Source organism: Acomys russatus, chromosome 5, assembly GCF_903995435.1.
Source record: "Acomys russatus chromosome 5, mAcoRus1.1, whole genome shotgun sequence".
In the NCBI taxonomy this organism is placed as follows: domain Eukaryota; kingdom Metazoa; phylum Chordata; class Mammalia; order Rodentia; family Muridae; genus Acomys; species Acomys russatus.
The window spans coordinates 3,949,572-3,975,602 of NC_067141.1; the positions used below are offsets into that span (position 1 = coordinate 3,949,572).

General features: G+C 46.3%; 1 protein-coding gene across 1 annotated transcript in view; it reads left to right on the forward strand.

Moving 5' to 3' along the window:
* Positions 1-26,031, forward strand: part of Lcmt1 (leucine carboxyl methyltransferase 1) — a 50,389-nt gene that overhangs the window by 18,483 nt on the left and 5,875 nt on the right. The window contains exons 4-9 of the mRNA XM_051147180.1: positions 5,620-5,696; positions 7,392-7,453; positions 13,820-13,922; positions 17,807-17,927; positions 21,825-21,926; positions 23,245-23,336. Of these exons, the coding sequence (XP_051003137.1) occupies positions 5,620-5,696; positions 7,392-7,453; positions 13,820-13,922; positions 17,807-17,927; positions 21,825-21,926; positions 23,245-23,336 (557 nt within the window). The remainder of the gene's footprint in view (positions 1-5,619; positions 5,697-7,391; positions 7,454-13,819; positions 13,923-17,806; positions 17,928-21,824; positions 21,927-23,244; positions 23,337-26,031) is intronic.

Sequence of the window (26,031 nt, forward strand, 5' to 3'; positions counted from 1 at the left end):
TTAAAAGTAGTTTAATGGTAGCCTGTCTCATCCAATCCCGCCTGCCCCATGAGTCCCACAATCACCTCTACTATAACTTTCAGCTCTTTGTTTTCTTTCACCAGGGCCCATTAAGTTAGATTGTTTCTAATTGTTATTTTAAAATTTGTTAAATTAAAAATCATGCTAAAAATTCATATGTTTTATTCTGTATGTGTTGATTTACATTGGGAAGGAAAAAATTTCCACTAGGCTCACTGAGAACAAATATAAATTTGTAATTTTGATAGTAACTAAGATCATGTAATGTCATTCTGGGTAAGATTCAGAGATTTGTGAGTCGAGCAGGATGTGATGTAAAGCCTGTTGTAGTTGGCTCTAAGTGGGCCTCTGGCTACCCTGTTAGGGGGAGAGAGGCAGGTCCGACCATACGCATAGCAGGCACGCAATTCTGCCGGTGTCTGCCTTGACTGCTCAGCCTGGTTTTCACTGTTACGCGTCCTCTATGTTCCACGCTCCTTCTGTAGGTTTGTGCAGGTTTCCTGACTTTTCTGAGAGGTCCGTCATGTGCAGTCATGGGTGTGTACAGTTCCCCACATTGCTTGTACGTGCAGAATAAGATAAATAATGTATGTGCATAACTCGACCTGCTTGGTAGATCTTTGGCCCCTAATCAGGTCACCTGATAAGGACTCTGGTCATCAAAGCTCCCAGCTTTTGTTTTACGTGAGAAGCCAGTGTCCCCAGTGTGATCTTGGTGTTCTCTTTTGCTTCTGCATTCTTCTCGGAGATAAGATAACTGGCATTTATGAAAACTTTTATGTGGCAGAGCATTAGTGTGAGAGTGCTGCGAGGGGTGTTCACAGGTGGAGGAAGAGAGGCGGGGCAGCGTCTTGTGGGCGCCAAGAACTAGTGGCTTTCGGATCGGGCACACGTGCAGTGAACTGAAGCCCTTGTTTACACACAGTGCTGTGGGGGCCCGGGGAGGCCTTTCGGGAGACGTCTTTTGTCTTTGCGGCAGAGAGTGGCATGGTCGCTAAAAGGAACTTGAGTGTATATTGTGTAAGGGTGTTGCTGTTGAGAGATCCCTCCACTGGGCCCGAGATTCATTTATCACCTGGGGTGCTTTCTTTCCCCTTCTTGTAAATAAGTTGGTAATTACTAAATCTGGGATTTTTAATTTGTGAACAAAGTTTACCTCTTCTAAGAAGAAAAATTGCCTGTCAAATAGTAAGGAAAATGCCAGAAAGTTTGAAAGTCCTTTGTGAAAATTTCATATTTTTATTGATAATCATGTTGGTCTGAAGCACTTTTTCTCCTCCTCCTCCTCCTCCTCCTCCTCCTCCTTCTTTTTTCCTCCTTCTAGTCAGGGTTTCTCTATGTAGCCTTCGCTGTCCTGGACTCACTTTGTAGACCAAGCTGTCCTTGAACTCACAGTGATCTGCCTGCCTCTGCCTCCCTGAGTGCTGGGATTACAGGAATGCATCACCGTACCCAGCAAAGCATTTTTTTTCTTAAATCCAAATTTCCTTTTTAAGGGTATTGTAGATATTTTCCTTGTTTGTTTGTTTTTTTAAGTTAATTTTTTGTTATGGGTGTTTTGCCCGTATGTATGTTTGTGAACCAAATGCATGCCTGGTATCCACGGAAGGCACAGGAGAGCATCAGGTCCCCTGCAACTGGGGTTACAGATGTTTGTGAGCTGCTCTGTGGGTACTGGGAGTTAAACCCATGGTCTGCAGGAAGAGCAGCCAGTGCTCTTAGCCTTGGAGCTGTCGCTCTCACTCCCTGTTTCCTCTTTCACAGCATGAGCTGCCAACTGTAAGCTACTGGCTAAGTCTGGCCTACCACCTGTTTTGTAAATAAAGCGTCATTGGAACACAGTCACTTCCGTTTGTTTGTATATTGTCCATATTTAGCAGCCATATGAGTAAGATAGCAACACAGTTAACTAGTTATAACAGAGACCATCTGGCCTGTAAAGGTTAAATTGTTTTCTGGCTCTTTGCAGAAAAAAATACAAATCTATACTTTAGAGACATGTCTTTCCATAAAAGCATAGGAAGAGTCTATCCCGCTCTTACCATGTCCCATGCCTTCCAGTTAGAAAGGCTGTGTCTGCAGAGGGGACGCTACTAGTATGGGCTTTCTGCTCCTGGGTGATCTCAGGCCCAAGATCCTTTGTATAGCTGGGCTTTCCAAGAGTCAGGAAGGCTGGGACTTCACAGAAGGAATAACACATGAAAGGGGAAGCCCTTTAAGGCACCTCAGCTTCTTGATATCTCTTGAGTCCTGTGGAAGGAAGCAGCATTGACTTTGGCAGTGTGTGAAGTGGTGGTTTCTCTCTGCATCTCGGTGATGTTCTTCCGGGCCAACCTATAGAAGCCCGACCCAGCCTCGGGGCCTTCTGTACCGGCTCATTAACCGGGAGCTCTTTTTTGTTGTTGTTTTTAGGTTTTTCAAGACAAGGTTTCTGTGTATCCTTGGCTGTCTTGGAGTTGCTTTTTAGACCAGGCTGACCTTGAACTCACATCGATCCGCCTGCCTCTGCCTCTCAAGTGCTGGGATTAAAGGCGTGTGTCACCACACCTGGCTAACTGGGAGCTCGTTTGGCTTGTGGTTTCATGGCCCAGAGAATCGGAACATCAGTGATTGAAGTATGACTTGCCACAAGTGTTTCCCCCTCAACTGGGAAGGATGCTAGGAGCCTCAGGAGAGGAAGTGGCTACACTAGCTCTTGAAAAAGGACACCCCGTTCCTGTGGGAGAAGAAGGACAGCGTTGGCCTTATGTGTTTGCTTTCATTGTTGTCTGTTGGAGTTGCAGGTGACCTGACTTGTATCCTTTGAGTAAAGTGGTTTTGTTTTGTGGTGCTGGGGATGGACCCCAGGGCTTCTTGCATGTTAGGCAAGCGCTGAGCTGCAGCTCCGGCTTCGAGTACAGTTCTTCCCTTCCTAGCAGTTGTATGTACATCATCAACAGTCTTTAGGATTTCTTATAAACGTGCTCTTGTGTTCTGTAACCCTAACCCTGAACACATCCTTCAAGTGTCTTCAAGTTGCTTCTCCACAGCCCAGCTTTGCAGAGCACAAACCAGTGGGCAGCTGCGGTTCCGGAGCCAAGGTTGTCAGGGTCCTCCCTCCCTCCCTTGTGCAGGAAGCCCCAGGCGTGGGATTCCAGCAGAGGAGCCAACTCCATGCTGGGAGACGGAAGGGGTTCCTTTCCTGCCAGCATGCAGTTTTGGTGGCTCTGTCCCCAACAGGTTGTCCTTGCTGTATCTGGTCCCTCATTCGTCTACACCTCCACACCTGGTCTTCATCTCTTATAATGGTTTCCATGATTGCTCTCGTGTTTGCAGTTGCTCAAGGCAGAAAGGAGTCCCTGCCCCAGATTCTCCTTTCCCTTACTGCGTCTGGCACCTGCGAAGCCACCACCAGATTCAGGATGTCAGTGGTCTCTTGCACTTCTTTACAATATACAGACAGGTCTGTGTTTCTGAACTGTAAGTGTGGATGCCATGAGCACTAAGGAGAAAGGCTGGGCCTTGCTTCCTGCTATATCTCACTGTGAAGAGCTGCTGGGGGTAACGTAGTGTGCAGCAGAAAGACCAGGGAGCTGTGTTGTTGTAGTCAGGGTGACAGGTGACGGCTGAGGAGGAACGGGCAGGTTGAAAGCAGTCAGCAGGGTAGAGTGAGGGAGTGCTTGGAGCACCATGAGGACGGAGAAAAGCAAGGGTGAACAGCAGTAGTAGTTTGGATGGGGTATAGCCACCTACTGTGCCAAGAAAAGCAGAAGAAAGGAGTGGAGCTGTCTGGGTGGGTGTGCACACACAGTAGTTCATAGTGAGAAATTAGTGTTGGATCCTGAGCTGCACTTCTACCTGTGTTTATAAATAATAAAGGCACAGGCATAGACTTTACTACCATCAGGCCCTTCCCATGGTGCCCTTCATGGATTAACTCATTTACCCTTCCACCACATGAGCGGTAGCATTGTCTTCACTGTAAAAAGGTTTTTGGTTATATTTGTATGGCCTACGTGTGTGTCTGTGTACCATGCACATGCCTGGATAACCTCAGGGGCCAGAAGAGGACATCAGATCTCCTGGAACTGGAGTTACAGGAGTTACACATGCTGGGAATCGAACCTGGGTCCTCTGGAAAGACCATCATTGCTTTTAACCACTGAGGCCTCTCTTCAGCTGCTGTCTTCACTTTTAAAGTGATGACCTCTTAGCCATTCAGATAAATGGTGGAGCTGGGGTCCAGGTCCCAGTTTTCACCAGCCTTAGTTATAACACCAAGAAAATGATCCTAACCCTGTGCATGTGATGACACCTCCACATAGTAGCTGTTTAATTCTATCTATTCATTCACTCACTCACTCACTCATTCATTTTTGTTTTGTTTGTTTATTTGTTTTTTTTTTTTAAGACTTGTTTATTTATTACATATACAAGTGTTCTGCCTCATGGATGCTTGCACACCAGAAGAGGGCATCAGATCACATTACAGATGGTTGTGAGCCACCATGTGGGTGCTGGGAATTGAACTCAGGACCTTTGGAAGAACAGCGAGTACTCTTTACCACTGAGCCATCTCTCTAGCCCCTATTTGTTTTTGAGACAGAGTTTCTTTGTATAACCTTGGCTGTCTTGGGACTCAGGTACTGGGATTAAAGGCGAGTGCCACCACTGCCCAGCTAGCTGTTTGGTTCTAAATGAATCTCTAAAATGCTAGTCACTACAAATTCTGCATTGACTAATGGTTTCAAGTGCTTTTGGAAGAACACTGTGTGTACTGTGTTGTGACAACTCACTGCTTCTCTCCCACTAGCCCACCTTCAAGCTCTTCTAGACTTTACCCGGAAAAACAGACACCTCTTAGCTTTTCATGCAGCTATTCCTTTTTCATGCATGTGTGTGTTGTGTGTGTTTTTGTGGTGAGGTGTGCACGTATGTTCATGCATATGTATATAAACACATATGGAGGCCAAAGGACAACCTTGGGTGTCATCCTTAGGAACACTATCTCCCCTCCTTTGAGACAGGGTTTCTCATTGGCTTAGAGCTCAACAATTAGGCTTGCCTAACTGGCCAATCAGCTGCAGGGGCCCTCCTGTTTTTGCCTTCTGGTACTGGGATTGCAAAGCCACACCACCATGCTTTGTATTCTTATATGAGTCTTAGGGATTAAACTTTAGGTTCTCACACTTGTATGACAAGCACCTCAGTGACTGAGCTGTTCCCAGCTTCTCTATTCATTCTTGCTCCTCTCAGATACATTCTTATCGTGACATAGAAATTTGAAAAGTGCCTTCTGGCCTGAAGAGATGGCTTACCAATTAAGAGCACTTGTTCTTGCAGAGGACCCAAGTTCAGTTCTCAGCACCCATGTGGCTGTTCATAACCGTCTTTAATACCACAGGATTTAATGACCTTTGCAGGCAGCAGGTACACACATGTTGCACAGACATACACTCAGGCAAGCATTCGTACACACAAATAAAAACAAGTAACACACTTCTGACCCTGAGTCTCCTGACCCAGTCCTTAAGCGCCCATTGTGGTTAGGTGTGCTTAGTGCTTGCTGCATGCAGTGACTGTGTGAGCTAAGGAATGGTTCTGTGTGCTTTTCTCCAGGATGAAGGTCTTCTCCCAAATAAATACTTTGAAGTCGACTTTCCAATGATAGTCACGAGAAAGCTGCATACCATCAAGTAAGTGTGGCTTTGTTGGGGGACAGGATGCCAGTAGGTGGACACTCAATCAACCTTTGGTGTATCAGGTTGAATGTGAGAGACCTCAGTGGAGGGCGATGCCTTTCACTTCCCTCTCTTGCTCTGGCACTATCAGTCCTGCATGCTGTGCAGTCTTGAACATTCAGTGTCCCTCCTGCATGACCTCCTTACTCAGTGATGGGACTTCTCGGGAAACTGAAAATAGCCCAATGCACAGCATAGTCAAGCACTCTGAGTTCTTATGTATTTTTTTGTTTGTTTGTTTTGTTTTTTATTTTTTATTTTCAAGACAGGGTTTCTCTACATAGCCTTGGTTGTCCTGGATTCGCTTTTTAGATCAGGTTGGCCCCGAACTCAGACATCTGCCTGCCTTTCTCTTCCAAGTGCTGGGATTACAGGCTTGCACCACCATGCCTGGCAGTTCTTACATATTTTGATTCCTGATTTATCCTGGGGTATAGACAGAAGCCTGGCCCCAAATTAATGCCGTAATTTCTTTCTTGGTTTGAATGCCGTGCCAGCTGTTCTGAGGGCCTTGCAGAGCTGTAGATGATGCACTTTTCTTTGCATCTTGCTGCCTTGAGTGCTTTTTGGATGGCTCACTCCTCAAGTAGACTTGGCAACTGAGTGCTCAGAACCCTCTGTGGAGATGATGACTCTTCTGCTGCGCAGAGACATTGACTTGCTCGGGGCAGAGCTAAGATCCAACCCTGATCTGAAAGCCCTCTTTTAGGGCTCCTTTGTTTTTTAACACCCCTGCCCCACTATAAGTAGTTATTTAAACAAAAGCTTATATATTTTAAATTCCATATACAGTAGAACTTCCCTTATTCTTTAGAGCTACTACGTCCCTATGCATTGAGAGGTTTTGTTTTTTTTTTTTTTTCCAAGCTTTTCTGGGGCCTATGCTATGAGTTCTCCTGTTTTTCTAAACATTAAATACATTTTATATTAAATAGGCTTTTAAGACGTTGAACAATGCCTTGGAACTGTATAGTTCTGAGCTCATTAGCACTCCGGGTGAAGTGGGAGTGAACAGGCCCTACGTGAAGCTCAAGATGGTTTCCTGGAAAGAAAGCCAGGTCTCAGCTGCGTGTAGCTGAGTGGTTTTCTGATCTCTGCCTGTTACTGTATAAATGTCAAGGTCAGTCCCTTGCGCCTGTGTGGCAAAGAGGAGCCAGGGCCGGAAGGCGCAGTTTTGTTTGAGAATAAGCAAGAAACTGGAGGTATCTGGAAAATCTTGGAACATTTTGTGTTAGACTACTTTTAGCTATTTTTAAATTGAATTACTTTGTGGCCAGTATGTGATTTGAATACCAAATGCAGAGCAGCCCTAATCTGCAGCCAGTGTGGGTTGCAGGGTCAAATGTAGGGAGATTGAAAGACTTCTCACATGGCCCTCGTTCTGCACATTAGCAATACATCAGTCCTCCTTGTCCAAAATCTGGAGTAAAAATGCTCCTGAATCAACCTTTTCCAGCATCGTGTCCAGTTAGGGAAGTGTGATGGTAAAGTCTGCAAGTACTGCAGACTCACAGCCATCCCAAATCTGGTCATAAGTATTAGATACGGGGTACTAAGTGTGTACACAGTCTGTGGAGACGTCGGCATTGTCAGTGAATGCACTCATGTGCTGATTGACTCTCTTTCCCACTCTTTGCCATCTTCCTGTAGGAACAAGCCGCTTCTATTCAGACCCATCATGGAGTTACACCCAGAGGACACTCTTCAGATGGGCAAGTAGCCTTATGAGCGGCACGGGTGGGATTGTAACACATGCGCTTGTTTGAGACAGGGTGCTTCTCAGTATAACATTCTGAATATAAACGCGTCCATTCATTTGCACAGCTTTGCTTAGCTCCAGCTGTCAGTATTGCTGCTTGGCAGTTTTCTTTAGCGCTGGGGATCAAACCGAGGACCTTCTACGTGCTACTCAAGCCCTTTACCACTGAGCCACAGCCCAAGACCCCTATGTAATTGTAATTGTTTCTGATACATTCTCTCCGTGTTGAGCCTTCCAGATTGCGGTGGTTTTTGTTTTGATTTGTTTTGTTTTTTAGATCTCTACCAAAATTTTCCATTGTGTTCAGTTGTGGTTGACAGAGAAGGTCAAGGGGTTTAGTGTCATAAAGGTGAGAAGACATGCTCCGAGAGTGGCCTTCTCTGGTTCTCAACACAGTAGCCTTCAGGCACCCACAGACCTACTTTTGTGCATAACTGCAGGCATAGCCACATTTCTTGTGAGTAGAGAGTCTCGCTAAAGTTTCCACAGGAGTAATATGGCTGCTAGCCTTTGTCTCCGCATGTAGATTGGCTGTACTTGTTGTGCCATTCACTTTTCTCTAACTGACAAGCATCTATGTGCTTGGCTAATTAGTGTCACATTAGGATTTGTCATGACCACCCTGGCACCTTGCATCACTTTGATAAACAATGCAGAAATGCGTGAAACCATTTCCTATTGTACATATTCCTCACATAGCATTACCATGATTGGATGTATTCATTTTTCATCTTTCCCGTTGGATTATAAGCCCCATGATGACAGAGGCGTTACTGTTGGTTGGTTTTTGCTTTTTCTTCAGGACTCTGATGAGTGGCTTGGATTGGCCTAGAACTAAGGTTTCTTTTGTGTCTACCTCCTCAGCGCGGGGGTCACAGGCAGTGCCACCATGCCCAGCTTAGAGCACATGTTCTCGATCATCCTTGTATTCCCAGAATTGGCCCAGGACCCCATGCATAGTGCTAATGATTTATCAGATGGGGGATAGATGGGTAAATTAATCTTGCATGTGGTCAAGAAATCCACCTGAGATGGATTCCCTTTTACCTTAAAACAAAACCTCAAGGGTTCTGAGAAAAATCTCTTATCTAAAAGAGCATCTTATAATTTTAAAAAATAATAGTCTTTTGTTGAAGAAGTGACAGGTTGGATTGGTTGAGTTCAGCTCAGATCAGCCTTTTAAAATGCTTACCTGAAAATACCAGCACTGCTGAGTCACTCACTGTTTAGACTTGTGTAGGTGAGTGTTATTTACAGACCATGCAACTTTGCTCAGATGTTCACTTTGCTTATGCCTTTTCCTGAACTGTAGCAGTGACCGCAGCCTTTATCACACCCTTGCCTTTTGCTCTGTAGCAAACCACTGTGAACCATGTGGCCCAAAGCAGCTACCACCACAGAATGACTTGTCTCTTTAGTTAGGTTCATTGGGTAAAACTCCTCAGCTGGGCTCTTGTCTTTGCCGAAGGCCTCCTGTGTGTTCCTAGGCGCTGAGCTAGGTCAGGCTGACTCCATCTGTTTAAAGTTACAGTGCCTTGAAGGTCTCAGTAACTCCACAGTATTCTAGGCCACACTTCAGGGTACTAATTAACTGAGTTCAGACATCTTAAGTATATATGCTGTGTCCATTTATTAGTCATTTGAAAGGCAATAGACAAGCTGGGCAAGCACTGTTTATTCATTCATGCATTTAGACAAGTCTTGCTATTCAGCCAAGGCTGTGTTAAAGTTCTAACCCTTCCACCTCAGCCGCCCAAGTGCTTGCTGGGATTCCAGATGTGTACCACTGCTTTAGGTCTGACTATTTCATTCTCATGTTTTGTTTTTTTGAGGCAGGGTTTCTCTGTATAACAGCCCTGGCTGTCCTGGAACTCAATTTGGAGACCAGGCTGGCCGCAAACTCACAGAGATCCACCTGCCTCTGCCTCCCGAGTACTGGGGTCAAAGGCACCTCCATGCCCAGCTATTTCATTCTTAAAAATTGCTATTACTAATGTGACCTGTGTACCTGGATACCTCGCAGCTTCACCTTCGAATCAGGCTGGGTACCACCCGTGTCCTCCATATTGACATCAAGTTTTTGCTTTTTATTTATGGCATACAAGAGCTTAACTTCCCAGAGGGATGATAGCATTGGAGGAATTCAAAGAGATGTGCTGTTGAAAGTGTGTTTTGCTTACGTCTGACTGATGTTAAATACGTTTCCTGCAGAAATTTAAAACACTGTTTCATCCCTGTCAATTTGCTCTGCTACCCAGGGTACCTTAGTACACGTTTGGGGACCTTGAGCTTATCAGTAATAAACACCTTCAGTACTAAATATAATCATTTAAGATCAGCATTGCCTACATTTTTTGCTTAAAAGAAAGGTAGTCATGTGGTTGTGTTACTTGCCTAGAGCTACAGGCTGGCAGTGGCGAAGGTGAAAGGTAACCATGTACTTTAGGTTTTAGCTGGTGATCTGCATAAGCCACAATGTGTAATGACTGCTCCATCACAGAGTATTTAGGACCACTAGAGGATTGTTTGTTTGCTTGTTTTGTTTTGTTTAAGTTAAGAGCCTTGCCATGTTGTCCAAGTTGGTGTCAAATTCCAGGGTTGAAGTGATGCTTTTGCCTCAGCCTCCTGAGTAGCTTCTGTGTGTTACTTGAGGGCATTAACACTTTACTATACGCTCTTGAGTTTTTGTGAGTCTCTTTCCTTCAGGGTCTCTGTCTTCACTGTTGATGTTTCTGGTCTGAGTCTGCTGTGGAGGGGCCTGCTCGTCATAGGTGCTTCCACAGCACAGCCCTCAGTCGTGACAAGCAAACATGTCTTTAGATACTGCTCTGTGCTCCCGGGTGGTGAAGTTGCCCTTGATTGAGAACTGCTACTTAAACTGAAGAATGGCTGAGCTTATGTAATGAGGATTTTCATAATTGTCTCATTTTGTGTATGCTAGTTCTTAGTTGTTAAGCCTTATTAGCTGTATTATCAAAGCTTCTCCTTTGTCAATCCTCTTAGCAACAAGTCCTTTTTGCTGATTGCAAAGCTACCAGTAGCAATGCATAGGTGTTACTTATAATTTTTTTTCCCCAAGACAGTGTCTCATGAAGCCCAGGCTAGCCCAGACTTGCTATGTAGGTAAATCTGTCCTCCAGCTATCAGCCTTCCTGCCTCTACCTCCAAGTGCTAGGATTTCAAGCTTGCACCCCCTTACCTAATACATGGGCGAGTCCTTCCTGTCACCTCTCGGGGGCACTCCAGTGTGCAAGGCTTCCTGCTTGATCCCGGAACCAGTGCTGGATTTTATAAAAGTGTCTGTTTTCTCAGAAGAATAAGACTTCTCTGGACCTTGCTCTGAGACCATGCCCCCACAGGTCCATTGTGTTCCCTGTGGCATAGTGGAGAGGCTTCCCCTGAGGACAGACAGGGTGTCAAAACAACCGGAACAGCTTGACTTAGGGCCTGTGCTGTTCATGGCCATGGATTCTGTCACATCAAAGGTCATGTTGTCTGAGCCTTCCTGTCTGTTGTGTGGAGCGCCTCCTTGATACGGGCTGGGGCCAAGAGCCTCGATCACTGTGTGCTCACCTCTGCTGCCCTTGTGCACTGTGTGCTCACCTCGGCTGCCCTTGTGCGCTGTGTGCTCACCTCTGCTGCCCTTGTGCGCTGTGTGCTCACCTCGGCTGCCCTTGTGCGCTGTGTGCTCACCTCGGCTGCCCTGTGCGCTGTGTGCTCACCTCTGCTGCCCTTGTGCGCTGTGTGCTCACCTCGGCTGCCCTTGTGCGCTGTGTGCTCACCTCGGCTGCCCTTGTGCGCTGTGTGCTCACCTCGGCTGCCTTGTGCGCTGTGTGCTCACCTCGGCTGCCCTTGTGCGCTGTGTGCTCACCTCGGCTGCCCTTGTGCGCTGTGTGCTCACCTCGGCTGCCCTTGTGCGCTGTGTGCTCACCTCGGCTGCCCTTGTGCGCTGTGTGCTCACCTCGGCTGCCCTTGTGCGCTGTGTGCTCACCTCGGCTGCCCTTGTGCGCTGTGTGCTCACCTCGGCTGCCCTTGTGCGCTGTGTGCTCACCTCGGCTGCCCTTGTGCGCTGTGTGCTCACCTCTGCTGCCCTTGTGCGCTGTGTGCTCACCTCGGCTGCCCTTGTGCGCTGTGTGCTCACCTCGGCTGCCCTTGTGCGCTGTGTGCTCACCTCGGCTGCCCTTGTGCGCTGTGTGCTCACCTCGGCTGCCCTTGTGCGCTGTGTGCTCACATCTGCTGCCCTTGTGCGCTGTGTGCTCACCTCTGCTGCCCTTGTGCGCTGTGTGCTCACCTCTGCTGCCCTTATGCACTGTGTGCTCTTGCTGTTTGGACACTGGTCCACGTGGTTGCCTCTTCTACCTCTGCTCTCCATTATATTAGAGAATTGCAGGCTTCAAGATTCTGTTGTGTGTCTTTTGGGTTTTGGTCAGGAATAGAAAAACTCATTCAAGGCATGCTTTCTATCAATGTACTGTTTTAAAGAAGGCGCACAGGCATATGGGAATTGTTTGTTTCTGTTATAGGCCAGACAACTGCTTTTGTATTCTTTATATTGTTTTCTTGATCCAGCATTGTAGTACCCTGGGGCTGTCTCTGGGCTCCCTGTTTGTTCTTTATTGCTTTCCTGACATCTAAAGGGCTCCCAGAAGCGCTATTTTCTTTCAGTGTATTTGAATCAGCCAGATGGCCTGATGAAGATGCTAAGGGGCCCTGCGTACATGGTATAATGTTTTTCTTTAGTGCTGGGGGTTGAATATGGGGTTTTGTACGTGCAAGACAGGCACTGTGCCATTTTCAGCACCTTTTGCTAGGGATTCTCAGAGCCGGAAGAACTTGAGTCAGTGGCAGTGAGTCAGGATAGCTATTGTTTGTCACCTTTCCATATTTTCTGTACCACTGAGGAAATAGTAAATAAGGCCCGAGGTAGATAATTGATCCAGCACTAAGCAGTGGAAGGATTGCTGTGAGTGCAAGGCCAGTCTGAGCTAACAAACAAACAAACATCCAGTAATTCAATACCTGCAAGAGTTTATAAGGATACACCAAGGTAGCATGGCTACACTGATGGCCATCAAAGACCAGTGTCGTTGGATTTACATCCGTGGCTCTGTAAGTGTAGTTTCCAGACTGACAACATCAGAGCCACCTGGGGATGTGCTGGAGATGCAGATGTCTGCTGTGGGAAGGGCCACGCAATCGCGGATCTGGGTGCAGCCCTCAAGGGTGACTGTGATGGCGCTGAACCTTGAAGGCTGCTGTGGGCACCGTTCCTTCTGCCTCTGGCACATCTGAAAACTCATGGTCTTACTCATTTTGTAAATGCATTGCCACATAAGCTACTTTCTTTTAAACATAACGCATTCCAGATGTGTAGTGTTTGGAAAACCACCCACCAATTGGTATCAGTATTTAAACAGGCTTAGTTTTTTACTTTTTTATTCCACTAACATCGCTCTGCCTTGAAGAAGTGACTGACAGGAACATTATCACTGCATGTACCAGGATGCTCATTGAAGTGTCTCAAATGGAGAAAATTTAGTAATACCAAATATCCAGTACAGCATACGGCTGAGTACAAGGTGTTTTGTTTGACTGGTCCTATTTTCTTAAACACCTGTGTGTGAGAGAGAAGTGAGCTTAAGCATAAAGGGAAAAGGCCACAATGTTACACTGATAACTTTAGAAGATGTGATTTGGCTTCATTTTCACTCTCCTGTCATGTGACTTGTTTGTGTGTTGTGTGTGTATGAGCTTGAGGCTGCATGTGCCCATAAGGAGGCCACAAGAGGTGTCCTCTTCTGTCACTCCTCACCTTCCTGCAGTGAGACAGGGACTGTCACTGAACCTAGAGTTTTACCTTTCATTATTTATATTTAGAGATAAAGTTTCTCTATGTAACCCTGACTCTGCTGCAACTTGCTATGTTGACCAGATTAGCCTTGAATTCACAGAGATACACTTGTCTCTGCCTCCTAAGTATTGGGATTAAAGGAACACACCACCATACCTGGATTAAAATTACTTTAGTTTTGAAAAAGCCATATCTAGGTTGGAGGGATGGCTCAGCATTAAGAGTACTTGCTGATTCCTAGCATCCACATGGAGGTTCCAGGGGATCTGAGGCCTCCTCTGGCCTCAGAAGACACCAGGCATGCACATGATATACAGCCATACATTCAGGCAAAACTTCCATATGCATAAAATGAAATGAAATAAAAATAAAAAGTAACCTTAAAAACAAAGCAAAAACTATGTCTACTAAAAATATGCTATCATTGGCTTGTGTTGAAATGAGAATTTTATTTGTTTGCATTTGCAGATGGGCACATGCTGGATTCAAAAAGATATGCCATCATTGGAGCAGATCTCCGAGACCTTTCTGAACTGGAAGAGAAACTAAAGAAATGTAACATGAATACACAGTGAGATTATTTTTTAACCCCTATGTGTTTGTGACTTCCTGAGAGTCATGGGTGCGATTAGTAGTACAGCTTGACACTTGCCTCCTGTCTTGGTGCTGTATTGTGTCGTTGCTACTTGGTGTAGGTTTGTGGTTTTTTTGTTTTTTGTTTTTTGTAAGATTTCTAAGCAGTCTTAAGTCTGCTTTTCATCAATGATTCCTTTAAAAAAAAAGGCTGGCGGCTGGCCCTAATATAATAAACTAGGTGCGATAGAGCCTTTAACAACAACATGTAAAGAGAGAGCTAGTGTCTAGAATACAACACAGAGACCAGCACTCATGAAAAGTGCCACATAGGTGGATAGTGAATGTGACAGAATGTCATGCTGTGTGCCTGTCACGTGACGCTAGCAAACCACATTAGCCATCAGATGAAGTTCTGGCAAAAATGTGTAAATCTGACTGTATATAGTGTTGGTCAGGATGTGGGTGGTAGGGAGTAGGCTGTAGTGACTCACCAAGAGAGAGTGGACTGGCTACGAGCTCCCTTTGCCTGTTTATGCAGCCCAAACCCTAGCCAGAGAATGGCTCTTCCCGCCTTAGCTCAGTCTAGATGGTTTCCCCACAGGCATTGTCAGAGGCCTGTCTCCATGGCGATTCTAGAATCTGTCAAACTGACAACTCTAACAGCACACCTTCAAACTACGGAACTTCCCTTCCATTCAGAGCTTGCATGATGACGTTTGTCTTTGCAGTGTAAGACTTTTGCCACCAAGCCTGGCAATCTGAGTGTAAGTCTCAGGACCCATTGTCCTCTGACCTCCACGTAAAAACTCATAAATAAATGTAATTACGTGATTTTTTAAAAAGCTTGGGGCTATATTTCATTAGTCACTGGTTTATTAGATGAGATGTGATAATATCATTTTTCTCACTCACCTTTTGTAATCTTTCTAATAATATGTGGTTTGGTTTTATTTGTCTTGTTTGGTCTTCGTGTACCCCAGGCTGGCCTCAAACTTACTGTGTAGAGAAGGATGCCCATGAGCTTCTGACCCTCCCTTCTCTTCCTCCGCAGTGCTGAGACTGCAGCCATGCCTGCTTTGTGTACTGCTGGGGACAGGGGATGCTCACCTGAGCTCTGTCTCCAGTCCATATAACTTAAGGTTTTAGACTCAGATGATATTATTAATTTGGAAAAAAAATCTTCCTTTCAGTGGTTTGCTTTGTGGTTTCACCATGTTGCAGCACAGTCTTCCTTCTGTCCTGTGATTCTGCTGCATTGGGTTTATGCTGTCTGGTGGAGCTGGGGAGGTGGCTCAGTGGTTATCAGCTCTTGTTGTGCACATATATGGACCTGTGTGTAACCTGTGTGTGCTTGGGAGGAGACAGGTAAACCCTGGTAGCTCACTAGCCAGCCAAAATGATGACCTTCCTATTCTGTGAGAAGCAGCAAGCTCAGAGCGAAAGAGGAAGACACTTGATGCCTTCTCTTCCCCACACTCACATGTCTGGTGGCTGGCCAGTGTTCCCATGAGTACATCTTCGCTAAGTGAAGGAGAGATCATTTCACTGTTTAAAAAGCCAAAATGGAATCCAGGTGAACACAGGGCTGGCTGGTGCTGTGAAGTCAGTGCTAGACTTGTTGATGGATACTGTTTCTTCTCTCACTGACAGCAGTCATGAGCATAGGTGCCGTGGCCAGCTGTACAGACTGGAGCTCCAGTAGCAGTGTGTGCGATGCTGGGATTGGGAGCAACTTCTCACTTCTGTATTTCTGCGGTTTTCTTTCTTGAGTACTGGAATAATATCAAAACCCAGCAAGCTGTGGTAGCAGGTTCTCTCAGTGATAACTGGCTCTTTCAACTCTGAGAAATGGGACTGGAGACACAGCCCACTGACAGAGTACTTGCCTAGCATGCACATGGCCCTAGTTTTAGTTCTCAGGAATGAATGTGAGCATATGAGAAATGGCTAGGTGGAGTGATGCATACCTGTAACACCAGCCTTAGCTGCAGAATCCCGAGTTCATCCCCAGCCTGGTCTTCAGTGAGAGACCCTGTCTCAAAACCAAACAGAAAAATCTGAGCTGCTGTTACATTTCTGTAATTTTAGTTGTTGCTGATGGTTCTCAGAGGAGAAGTTTGAAATAACTTCTAATTTTGGTGCTTAGAGATTATTACAGTTGTTAAAAGATACACTATGTTCTTTCTTTTATATCAGTTTCTTATTCTTTACCATTTGATTTCATGTAGTTTATTTGTGTCACAATCTAAAATTAAAGACAAAAGATTGCCACTTAATTGTGGAGAAACAGCCAGTTGTGAGACTTGTTATTTAGGGTGAAGGAAGGGACAGGAGGCGGAGAAGGAATGTGAATGAACCAAGAACAGGCCAAGGGAGGTGTCCTACACACCAGGGAGTGCTTGGCAGTGTGGCAGTGGGGGCTCCTTCCCCCCCCCCCCCCCCCCCCCCGACAAGTCACTCATTCCACCCTACTAAGGCTTAGGGCGTGTTGTAGAAAAAGGTGTGGGAAGTGTGTAAGAGCCAGAAGATGGGGTGAAGGGCTAGGGCGTGTCAAACAACAAGCCCCAGGCTTGGCACAATCATTGCAATCACTAATTCCCATCAGCTGGTTCCCTGCACTGGTCCACACAGGACCACCTCTGTCCAGTCAGGGAAGGAGGAGGAGGGCCTCACGGAACCCCACCCAAAGGAGTGATTGTTGTTTATAGCTGTAGACCTGCTGCTGAGCGCATCAGGCTCCCACAGAAGGCTCCAAACCCATGCTCACACAGGTGGCCCTAGAGAGTCTTGGTGGATCACAAGACAAAATGAATAAACCTGAATGCGAGAGAGAGAGGTTTGTTGGAAGTAGGATGACAGAGGGGGTGAGAGTGGCCAGTATGTAAGGCATACCTATATGAAGTTGTAAAAAAAATGTATGATACAAAGAATTATACCGCTGGATAATTCTATAGGAATGTATTGCTGTTCCTGTTTTGTAATGCATTGTTACTTTGTGTCTGGTAGAGCAATGCTTACTAATAATGGGGTTTTTTGAAGACCATAACCACTCAAAATGACATTATTTTCAGCTTTTAAAGTTAATTTTTTCTATTTGGTGCTGGAGATGGAACCTAGGGCCTGATCCATGCTAGACAAGCATTGAACCACTGAATTATCCTCCAAGTCTTTGTTTTTCAGCTCTTTATGGCAGCCTTCACGTTACAGGGGTTGGATTCTGTTGAGTGACTATTAGGACTTTCTGCATATCTCAGCTTAGTGGTTGCTAAGGATCCTGTGAGTTGGCAGTGGGTGCTGGGCTTACCTGGGCGCCTCTTTCTTGGGGCCAGGTATGCTGATAGTGCCAAGGGTTCACTTGCATGGCCAGCAGACGAGCCAGCTGGCAACTGTGAGCAAAGATGCTTCATTTCCTTCCCATCAGCGGCTACCTGAAGTCCGTTTGCTTTCTGTCAGGATTCCATTGTAGCCCGTGCCCTAGTGCTCAGGTGAGCTCAGCTCTGTCTTTTTGCTGCTGCCCTTTGGCCACAACAGAAGCCCACGCAGCCCCCATTCCAGGATAGGCGAATAGGCACGTGAAGGGAGATGTGCAGGGTTGTGTTGCCCTGGGCAGTAGGTCCCCAGCAGCAGCGGCAGTGGCAGCAGCAGCAGCCGTCTCCTTTTTGCCAGTCCACCCCATGCACTGAACTCATTCTCTTAAGATAGACAGACCCCAGCTCCTTGCTCTCCTTCCTGTGGTTGTGACTCTTGACACTTGTAGTCGACATTCATCCTGCAGTGGGTCTGGATTGCTTGAGTATGAACGCCCAGTGCTATGATGTTTTCATAAATCGGTATCTCGACGCAATGAAAACATATTCACCTCCTTTCTTTTTCCTTAAGATTGCCAACACTCCTGATAACTGAATGTGTGCTGGTTTACATGACTCCAGAGCAGTCGGCCAACCTCCTGAAGTGGGCAGCCAGCAGTTTTGAGACGGCCATGTTCATAAATTACGAGCAGGTAAGCGTTTTCTTATATTTATGGTTGTGAGCCTAGCCTTTAACAGCTGAGCCATCTCTCCAGCCCCAGGTAAGCGTTTTCTGAGAGGTGGATTCTACATGGGCATCCGGAGCAGCTCGGCCTCTGTCTTTCGCTATTGAGTTCCTTCTGTCTGCAGCTGCGCATGTCTGCTTTGTCTGTGTGTTCGAGCAGCCCCTTTCTCCTGCCTTCCTGCCTTCCCACCAGCTGTTAACAGAAACTTGAAACTTGATTCTTGGGGAAAGTTTTTAAATTTTTATTTTATTGTATATTATCAACAGAGTCACAGAACATGGAGTCGGGTGATTTTGGCTATATTAGAAAGAATAGCAAACTCAGGGGGCCTTAGACATGCAGGGATGTAAATGGAAGGCATTGACTATGTGTGAGTCCTGTGGAGGATGGGCACTGAAGGACCTGGGGCTACCAAGTGGTTTGGAGGGTGTGACCTGAGGGGCCTGCAGCGGCTGCTTATAAATGAGGTATAGGTTGGGAACTGAGGGACCTGGAGCAGCCACTCCTTAGGAAACCTCGTGGTGCAAGAGCTCCTAATTTTCTAAGAGTTTGATATACAGTATAAATTGCCCTATTCCTGTGATCACTGACATTGGTCTAGTGGCTGCAGAAAAAGCCCTTTGGAGCTTTGAAGGGTCCAGCTTGAGTCTGAGTCCTGCGTGCTGAGAACAAGCTGCACACACTCCCTGTGCCTCTGTTTAGTAATGCCTCTGCTCTGTAGTGTGCTGTGAGGTGCGCAGTTAGTGTGTGCATTTCCACTGCGGCACTGCCCCCTGTTCAGTAAGTGTGGGCTGTTCAGATTCTTCTGGGCTCTAGTTGTTTACTGCTGAGGATATGGGGAGGGTAGATACCCATATGTGTTGTAGAAAACGCTATTAGATTCTCAAGGGCTTCTGTACCCCAGCTAGTTCCCAAATAATCAAAACAGAAACCTTGGATTTATAAAAGCTTGAAAGCACAGCAACTGGGCAGGTACCAACCCTCTAAGCTACTTTGCTATTTTGCAGCTACACACTCCATGTTACTGGCCTTCATCGGTTCTCTCTGGGCTGCTTCTGCTCCATCTGCCCAGCCCGCGTGGCCATGAGCTCATTCATGGCCCATACTGCCCCAGGGCAACTTCCTTCTCTCTGGCTCCCTCTCCCTCAGACCCCAAGCCCAGGAGCCTAAGCTCCTCCTACCTCTCTTCTGCCCAGCCACAGGCTTCAGCAACTCCATTAACCAATTAACTTTAGGCAGTGCAGCGTTTACACAACAAAGGCAGATGTGTGTGAGAACGTGCTTCTCTGGGTGGCAACCAGATCTTGGCCAGTAATTAGCATTAGAATACGTAACACCAGACCAACCCAAACATGCATGCACCAAGTGGAGGCTTCTGTTGCTCGCTGCCTTTTCCCCTTGAGATGGGGGTCCCTAACTGAACCTAGATCTTGCGGGGTTTGGCTAGGCTGATTAGCCAGCATGGGCCCAGTGGTCGTTCTGGCTCCAAGCCCCCAGCACTGGATTACAGATGCATGTGGCCAGACTGGATTTTTATATGGGCGCTGACCATCTGAACTCAGATCCTCATATTTGTGTAGCAAACACTTACCCACGGAGCCCCTGCCTAGCCACAGTTCTTTGCTGTTTAGCATTTACCTTGTAGAAGTTCATGAGATCTTACACAGCAGTAGGCAGATAACAGCAGAATGCATGCTAGCTGTGTTTATTATTTACTTGTTTAGGTTTGTGTTTGGTTTTTTTTGAGACAGAGTCTCACTGTGTACCCTGGCTAGTTGGGAACTTGCTGTGTAGACCAGGCTGGCCTCACACTTGGGTGGTAATCCTACTACTGCCTCCCAAGTGCTGGGATTCCAGATGTGCACCACAATAACCATCTTTTTAAGAATATTCTCTCTTTTGAATGGGATCTCACTGTGTAGCCCTACCTCAGCTATCTCACCATTTCCTTTTTATGTCACTGTGTGTAAGAGCAGCAAGGAGACTTGGCCATATAGTATACTTGTGGACAGGTCCAGGCTACACTGGGGCTCGCTGCCCCCTCCCCCACCCCAGTCTGGGTTCAGGTTCTGGAGTAGTTGGCTCTTGGTTGGCTGACTTTCCTCCTCCCCACTGTACAGCTACAAACATCCCTCCAGGAGCACTGGCCATGCAAGCCAGCCCCTCGAGCTTTTCTCTCACTATGACTGCATCCTGGGCACTGCCTGCTCTTAGGATGCATACCCTTGGAGAATGACTGTGTGTGCGGCTTTGTTCATTTACCTCTTCTGTGCTCTCTGTCCAGAGCACGTATCTAGTTTACTCTGAGAGATGGTGGGTTGGTTCTGACTCAAGGCCTTTTACTTGGGAGCACGCCAGGGTTGTGCCAGATTCCATTGCTGTGTCCCAGCTGTCCCTCACCTGGTTCAGCTCCCACCATCTGCACCTTGTCAGTAGAAATTTAACTTAGATCAACAGTTCTCAACCAGCAGCAGCCTCACAGTGTAGGTTAGTTGTCTGCGTGCTTTTCCTAGTTAATAGTTTACAGTGACAAAGCCATGTTAATAATCGGGTGATGAGAGCACACACTTAGCACTCTCTGCTGGGCACTGCGGCATGAGTTTTCCATGTATTTGTGTATGTGGTTATCATAGACGTCCATAACGTTGGTGTTAGTACTGTCCCGACAGTTAAGTCACCCAGCTTCTGCAGGGTCCCAGCTATGGTCAAGCCAGGGTTCAAACCATCATTCGATACAGTGATGACAAGCGTGCTGCTCTCGGACACCTTCTGTCCTGAGGCACATGAGAGAGAGCACTGCTGCCCTGCTGGCTTGGGGGTGGATCTTACTGCCAAAGTGATGATGCCTTTTTGTTCCCTTGATTGTGACAAAAGACTGGTGTGTATGCTATGACAGTGACACAGGGACACTGTATCTTCTGCCTCTCAGGAGGCCTGAGCAGGAAGAACAGCAGCATAAGGCCCATTTAGTCAAGAGACAGTCTCAGAAATATAAGCACAGTTATATCAAGACAAGCAAATCTCTCTCTGACCCTTAGTGTTCTGCCAGGGAAACAGTACTTACTGCCTGCTGTGTTTCACATCACAGTAAATACAGTAAAGATGGGTCAGTTTGCCTCTTGAAAGCACATGGGAGCATTCTGTTCACACTTCCCTACACCTTGTTTCTTCTTAAAATATTTTTTAATGTTTACTTATTTATCCATTTATTATTTATTAACAGTGTGTGTGTGTGTGTGTGTGTGTGTGTGTAAGTCTGAAAACAACCTGTGGGAGTTGGTTCTCTTCTACCACGTGGGTCCTGGAGATGGAACTCAGGTAGTCAGGCTTGGCAACAAATGAATTTATCATAAAGTCATTCTGTGTCTGTATCTGTTTTTTGTTTTCGTTTTATGAAGGTAGTAGAATTGACTGAATTTAATAGGTATTTCTTTCCATGTTCTTTAGTTACACAAAATATTACTTACTTACTTAATCAGTTTATTTATTTATTTTGCTTTTCCAAAGCAGGGTTTCTCCGTGTAGCCTTGGCTGTCCTAGACTGTAGACCAGGCTGGCCTCAAACTCACAGCGATCCACCTGCCTCTGCCTCTGAGTGCTGGGATTACAGGCGTGCACCACCACGCCTTGCTAACATTGCATCTTTGCACATGTATGTGAGCCTCTCTGGAGGCAATGGGATTGTTGTACTAGGTGGGCACATTAGTGGGTGTGTACTGCCCTTTGTGGGAATGCACTAGCTCCGTTTTGTGTCACACACCCCTCCTGAGCTTGTCCCATGTGTATTACCGAATGTCAGCCTTGACTGGATATTGTGGACAGTGCCCCTTTAAGGTTGTGGCTAACCAGCTTTTCTCTTCTCAGGTCAACATGGATGACCGGTTTGGGCAGATCATGATTGAAAACCTCCGGAGGCGACAGTGTGACCTGGCAGGAGTGGAAACCTGCAAGTCACTAGAGTCACAGGTCAGAGCAGATACTGGGTTCCTGCTCATTTCCTTAGCCAGCAAAACAGGACACTCTCTGTGGCAGCTACACCGTGAGAAGCCCCATTATGCCCATGGCACAGGCAGAGAGGCCTCCTGATGGTAGGAAAAATCAAGTCCTACCTGTCTCCTTGATATAGAAAACACAAATTTATATTCTCTACAGCTCATGTTTTCTTTTTTAAAAATACTTATTTATTTATTGTGTATACAGTGCTCTGCCTGCATGTACACCTGCACACCAGAAGAGGATATTAGATCTCATTATAGATGGTTGTGAGCCACCATGTGGTTGCTGGGAATTGAACTCAGGACCTCTGGAAGAGCAGTCAGAGCTCTTAACCTCTGAGCCATCTTTCCAGCCCTCATTATTTTCTTTATACAGATCTTTTGCACAATTTACTTTGTGTTGTGCAAAATTTCAGACAAGCATAAAAATAAAAAGAATAGTACAATAAACACTTATTACTGTCAGCCAGCTTCAGTAGTTACCGGTGTTTTGCCAGTGTTATCTCGTGGTCTCCCCCACAGTGTTACTTAGTTGTTATTGTCAGAATATTTTTAGGCATATACTAGACAATATGTGGTTTCACCCTAAATGCTTGTTACAGGCCCTCCTTCCAGGAGAATGTCACCGTGATCACTCCTCCCAAGTCCACAGGAGCTCCCTCATGCATCGGGTTCTCAGAGCAGCTTCAGTGCTTCCTGTGGTTTAAGAGCATGGTTTATAGTTAGTGTATTGATTTGGCATCTATCCATGATCTACACTTTATAAGTGATTAACATAGCTTTGTAGCCCTTTTAATCTCTAGTAGTCCCTTAGGAAAAAAGTCATTTATTTGCTGGAGATAACCTCCCATACCTGCCACCATTTAAATAAACTTTGCCACATGACTACCAAGTTACAGGTTGCTCAAGCTGAGTCTGGTAGCTCACACCTGTAATCCTACCACTTGGTAGATTGAGGCAGAGAGATCACATGACTGAGACTAGCCTGGGCTAGCAAGCTCTAGAACAGCCTGGACTACCTGGCAAGGTTCTGAAACCAGCTAGCCATTCAAGCAACCAGACATATAGGTGTTGTTGATAGAGTCTTTCTTTTGCGTCTCTGCATTCTGGTAAGTTTCCCTAAGAAACATCGCATGTTTGTACAGAAAATGGCAAACTGAAAAGAACGATAAAAGGAACTAGATTCAGGCTTTTGAAGCAGGACTACGCCCAGAGAAATCCTGTGTGCATTAGGGCTCAGGCTTACGCGCTGATCTTTGAATCCTGCATGTCTCTCTCCCCGCTTTCAGAAGGAGCGACTGCTGTTGAACGGGTGGGAGACAGCATCCGCAGTGAACATGATGGAGCTGTACAGCAGGCTACCTCGGGCAGAGGTTAACAGGTATGTGAGATGATGGAGCTGTACAGCAGGCTACCTCGGGCAGAGGTTAACAGGTATGTGAGATGATGGAGCTGTACAGCGGGCTACCTCGGGCAGAGGTTAACAGGTATGTGAGATGATGGAGCTGTACAGCAGGCTACCTCAGGCAGAGGTTAACAGGTATGTGAGATGATGGAGCTGTACAGCGGGCTACCTTGGGCAGAGGTTAACAGGTATGTGAGATGATGGAGCTGTACAGCGGGCTACCTCGGGCAGAGGTTAACAGGTATGTGAGATGATGGAGCTGTACAGCAGGCTACCTCAGGCAGAGGTCAACGGGTATGTGAGATGATGGAGCTGTACAGCGGGCTACCTCGGGCAGAGGTTAACAGGTATGTGAGATGATGGAGCTGTACAGCGGGCTACCTCGGGCAGAGGTTAACAGGTATGTGAGATGATGGAGCTGTACAGCAGGCTACCTCAGGCAGAGGTCAACGGGTATGTGAGATGATGGAGCTGTACAGCAGGCTACCTCGGGCAGAGGTTAACAGGTATGTGAGATGATGGAGCTGTACAGCGGGCTACCTCGGGCAGAGGTTAACAGGTATGTGAGATGATGGAGCTGTACAGCAGGCTACCTCGGGCAGAGGTCAACGGGTATGTGAGAGCCAGGCTCCAGGCTGTGTTCTTTAATGTGAACACAAAGCTAACTGTAACCAGACTTGTTTTGAAATAAGGTAAACATTGGTAAAAAGCTTGAGAGAGTAACTCATTAGCCACTGGCTGAGATAAGCAGAAGATTTGAGCCTAAATAAGCAGTTACACCCGGAAAATTCCCAGAGCCACCTCTGCAGTGGAAACTTTGTGTAATCTGTGACTTGGAGAGAAGATGATGCTCCCCGTGTCTTCTAAGGGAAGTCATCTTCAAATGACATCCCTTGGTGGACGCAGTTGACATCTTTAAATGGACTCTTCTTTGTTATGAAAGAAAGATACATTCACTGTTCTAAAACTATTTCACGCCGAGGGCAAGAAGTCTTGTGCAGTCACACCATGCAGTTAGCTCTCATTGACAAGTCAGGCCTATTCCCCAGCGGCCCAACATATATTTACTGATACATAGACTTCTGCTTGCTTGCTTGCTTGCTTGCTTGCTTTTTTCTTTTCTTTCTTTTTTTTTTTTTTTTTTCCTGACTTCTGGCTTCTAAATCAGTGGGTTCATACTATACACAGTGGTCGCAGAAGTCATATTCTCTTTTTAAAGCTTAATGGGTCATATTTATATTTGTAATATCAAAATGTGGATGGCTCAACATTTTGATATTTGGATATGCTTGCATAGCAGTATAGATAAGACTAATTTGTTTTTTGATAATCTTAAATTTAAAGCCAGCTGTGCACCTTTAATCCCAGCATTTGGGAGGCAGAGGCAGGTGGATCTTTTGAGTTCAAGGCCAGCCTGGTCTACACAGCAAGTCCAGGATAGCCAGGGCTACACAGAGAAACCCTGTCTCGAAAAACAAACAAAAAACCCAAAACAAACAAACAAACAAAAACAAATAAGAAAAGAAATTTAAAAGTGGCCAGATGTGGATGTTCGGTATGGGCTTGCTGTTAACACAGTGCCAGGGAATATCATACGCCTGCAGGCATCTGTGTTGCTATTTACTTGGTTCATTTCTGAGTTTCTCTCTGCTCCTCATCTGTTCCTTCCCGTCCCCTTTGGAAACCTAGAGGAACAGTTTGGGGTTGTTTAGAAGATCATGCGGTGAACCTTTGACTTTGCTTTTCCTTAGACCTTACTGACATTTAGGAACGTATGGCTTGTTCTTTTTCTTGTGTCCAAGTCTGAGTTGTCTCGGCAGTGCCTGCTTTAGGAGCACAGTTCTGTGGGCTGATGCTCTCTGAGTTCTTGGGGAAGCTTCTTTTTTGTGAGGCTGACTTCCACTTGATATGCGTCAGCGTGATGTTTTGACCATCCCTGGTCTGGCATCTCTAATGCTGTTGCTCTGGCAAGTTTATTCTAGATATCCAGGGCAAGCAGGGTGGGGCTTTCTGTAGTGAGCATCAGCTACTGGGAAAGGAACTTTCTTCTGGACAGGCCTTTGTGTCATGCAGCCATGGCCTTTTGCAGACAGCAACATGAAACCCTAACAGAGACCGGTGTGACGGGAGATGGGCTTTGCTCTGTCGACCCTGAACAGGCCTTCTGGCTCTGGGTGTCACATGGGTTTTATCTGCACAGGGGATACAGGATCAGAATAGGCCCTGTATGCCTGCTCTTGGGGGCTCATGTGCCAGCGAGCAGCTTCACGGTTTGTACTGTGTCCTGTCAGTGATGCTCAGTAAGTCATCATTAGAGGCTTCAGTAAGGCTCTATGTTTTCTTTGCTGGAACTTTATTAGGTGATGTGTCCGGGATGTGTGGTAGTTAGTGTCTGTTACTGTGACACAACTGAAATCAACATAGAAGATAGGTGTTTTGCTTCACAGTGTGGAGATTCATCCCACAGTTAGCTGGACATTACTTTGGGACTGTGTTAATGTACGTAGCAGAGCACACTGTCCTCTGATGTCCAAGAACCAGAGGAGATGGCAGGCAGCTGATGGCCAAAAGAGCACCCAGTGCTAATGGGAAAGTCTTCAAAAGATGTTTGCATTTGCCTTTGTATGCTCTGGGGCTGTGGTGTGTTGGGGGACCTGCAGACTGAGACACT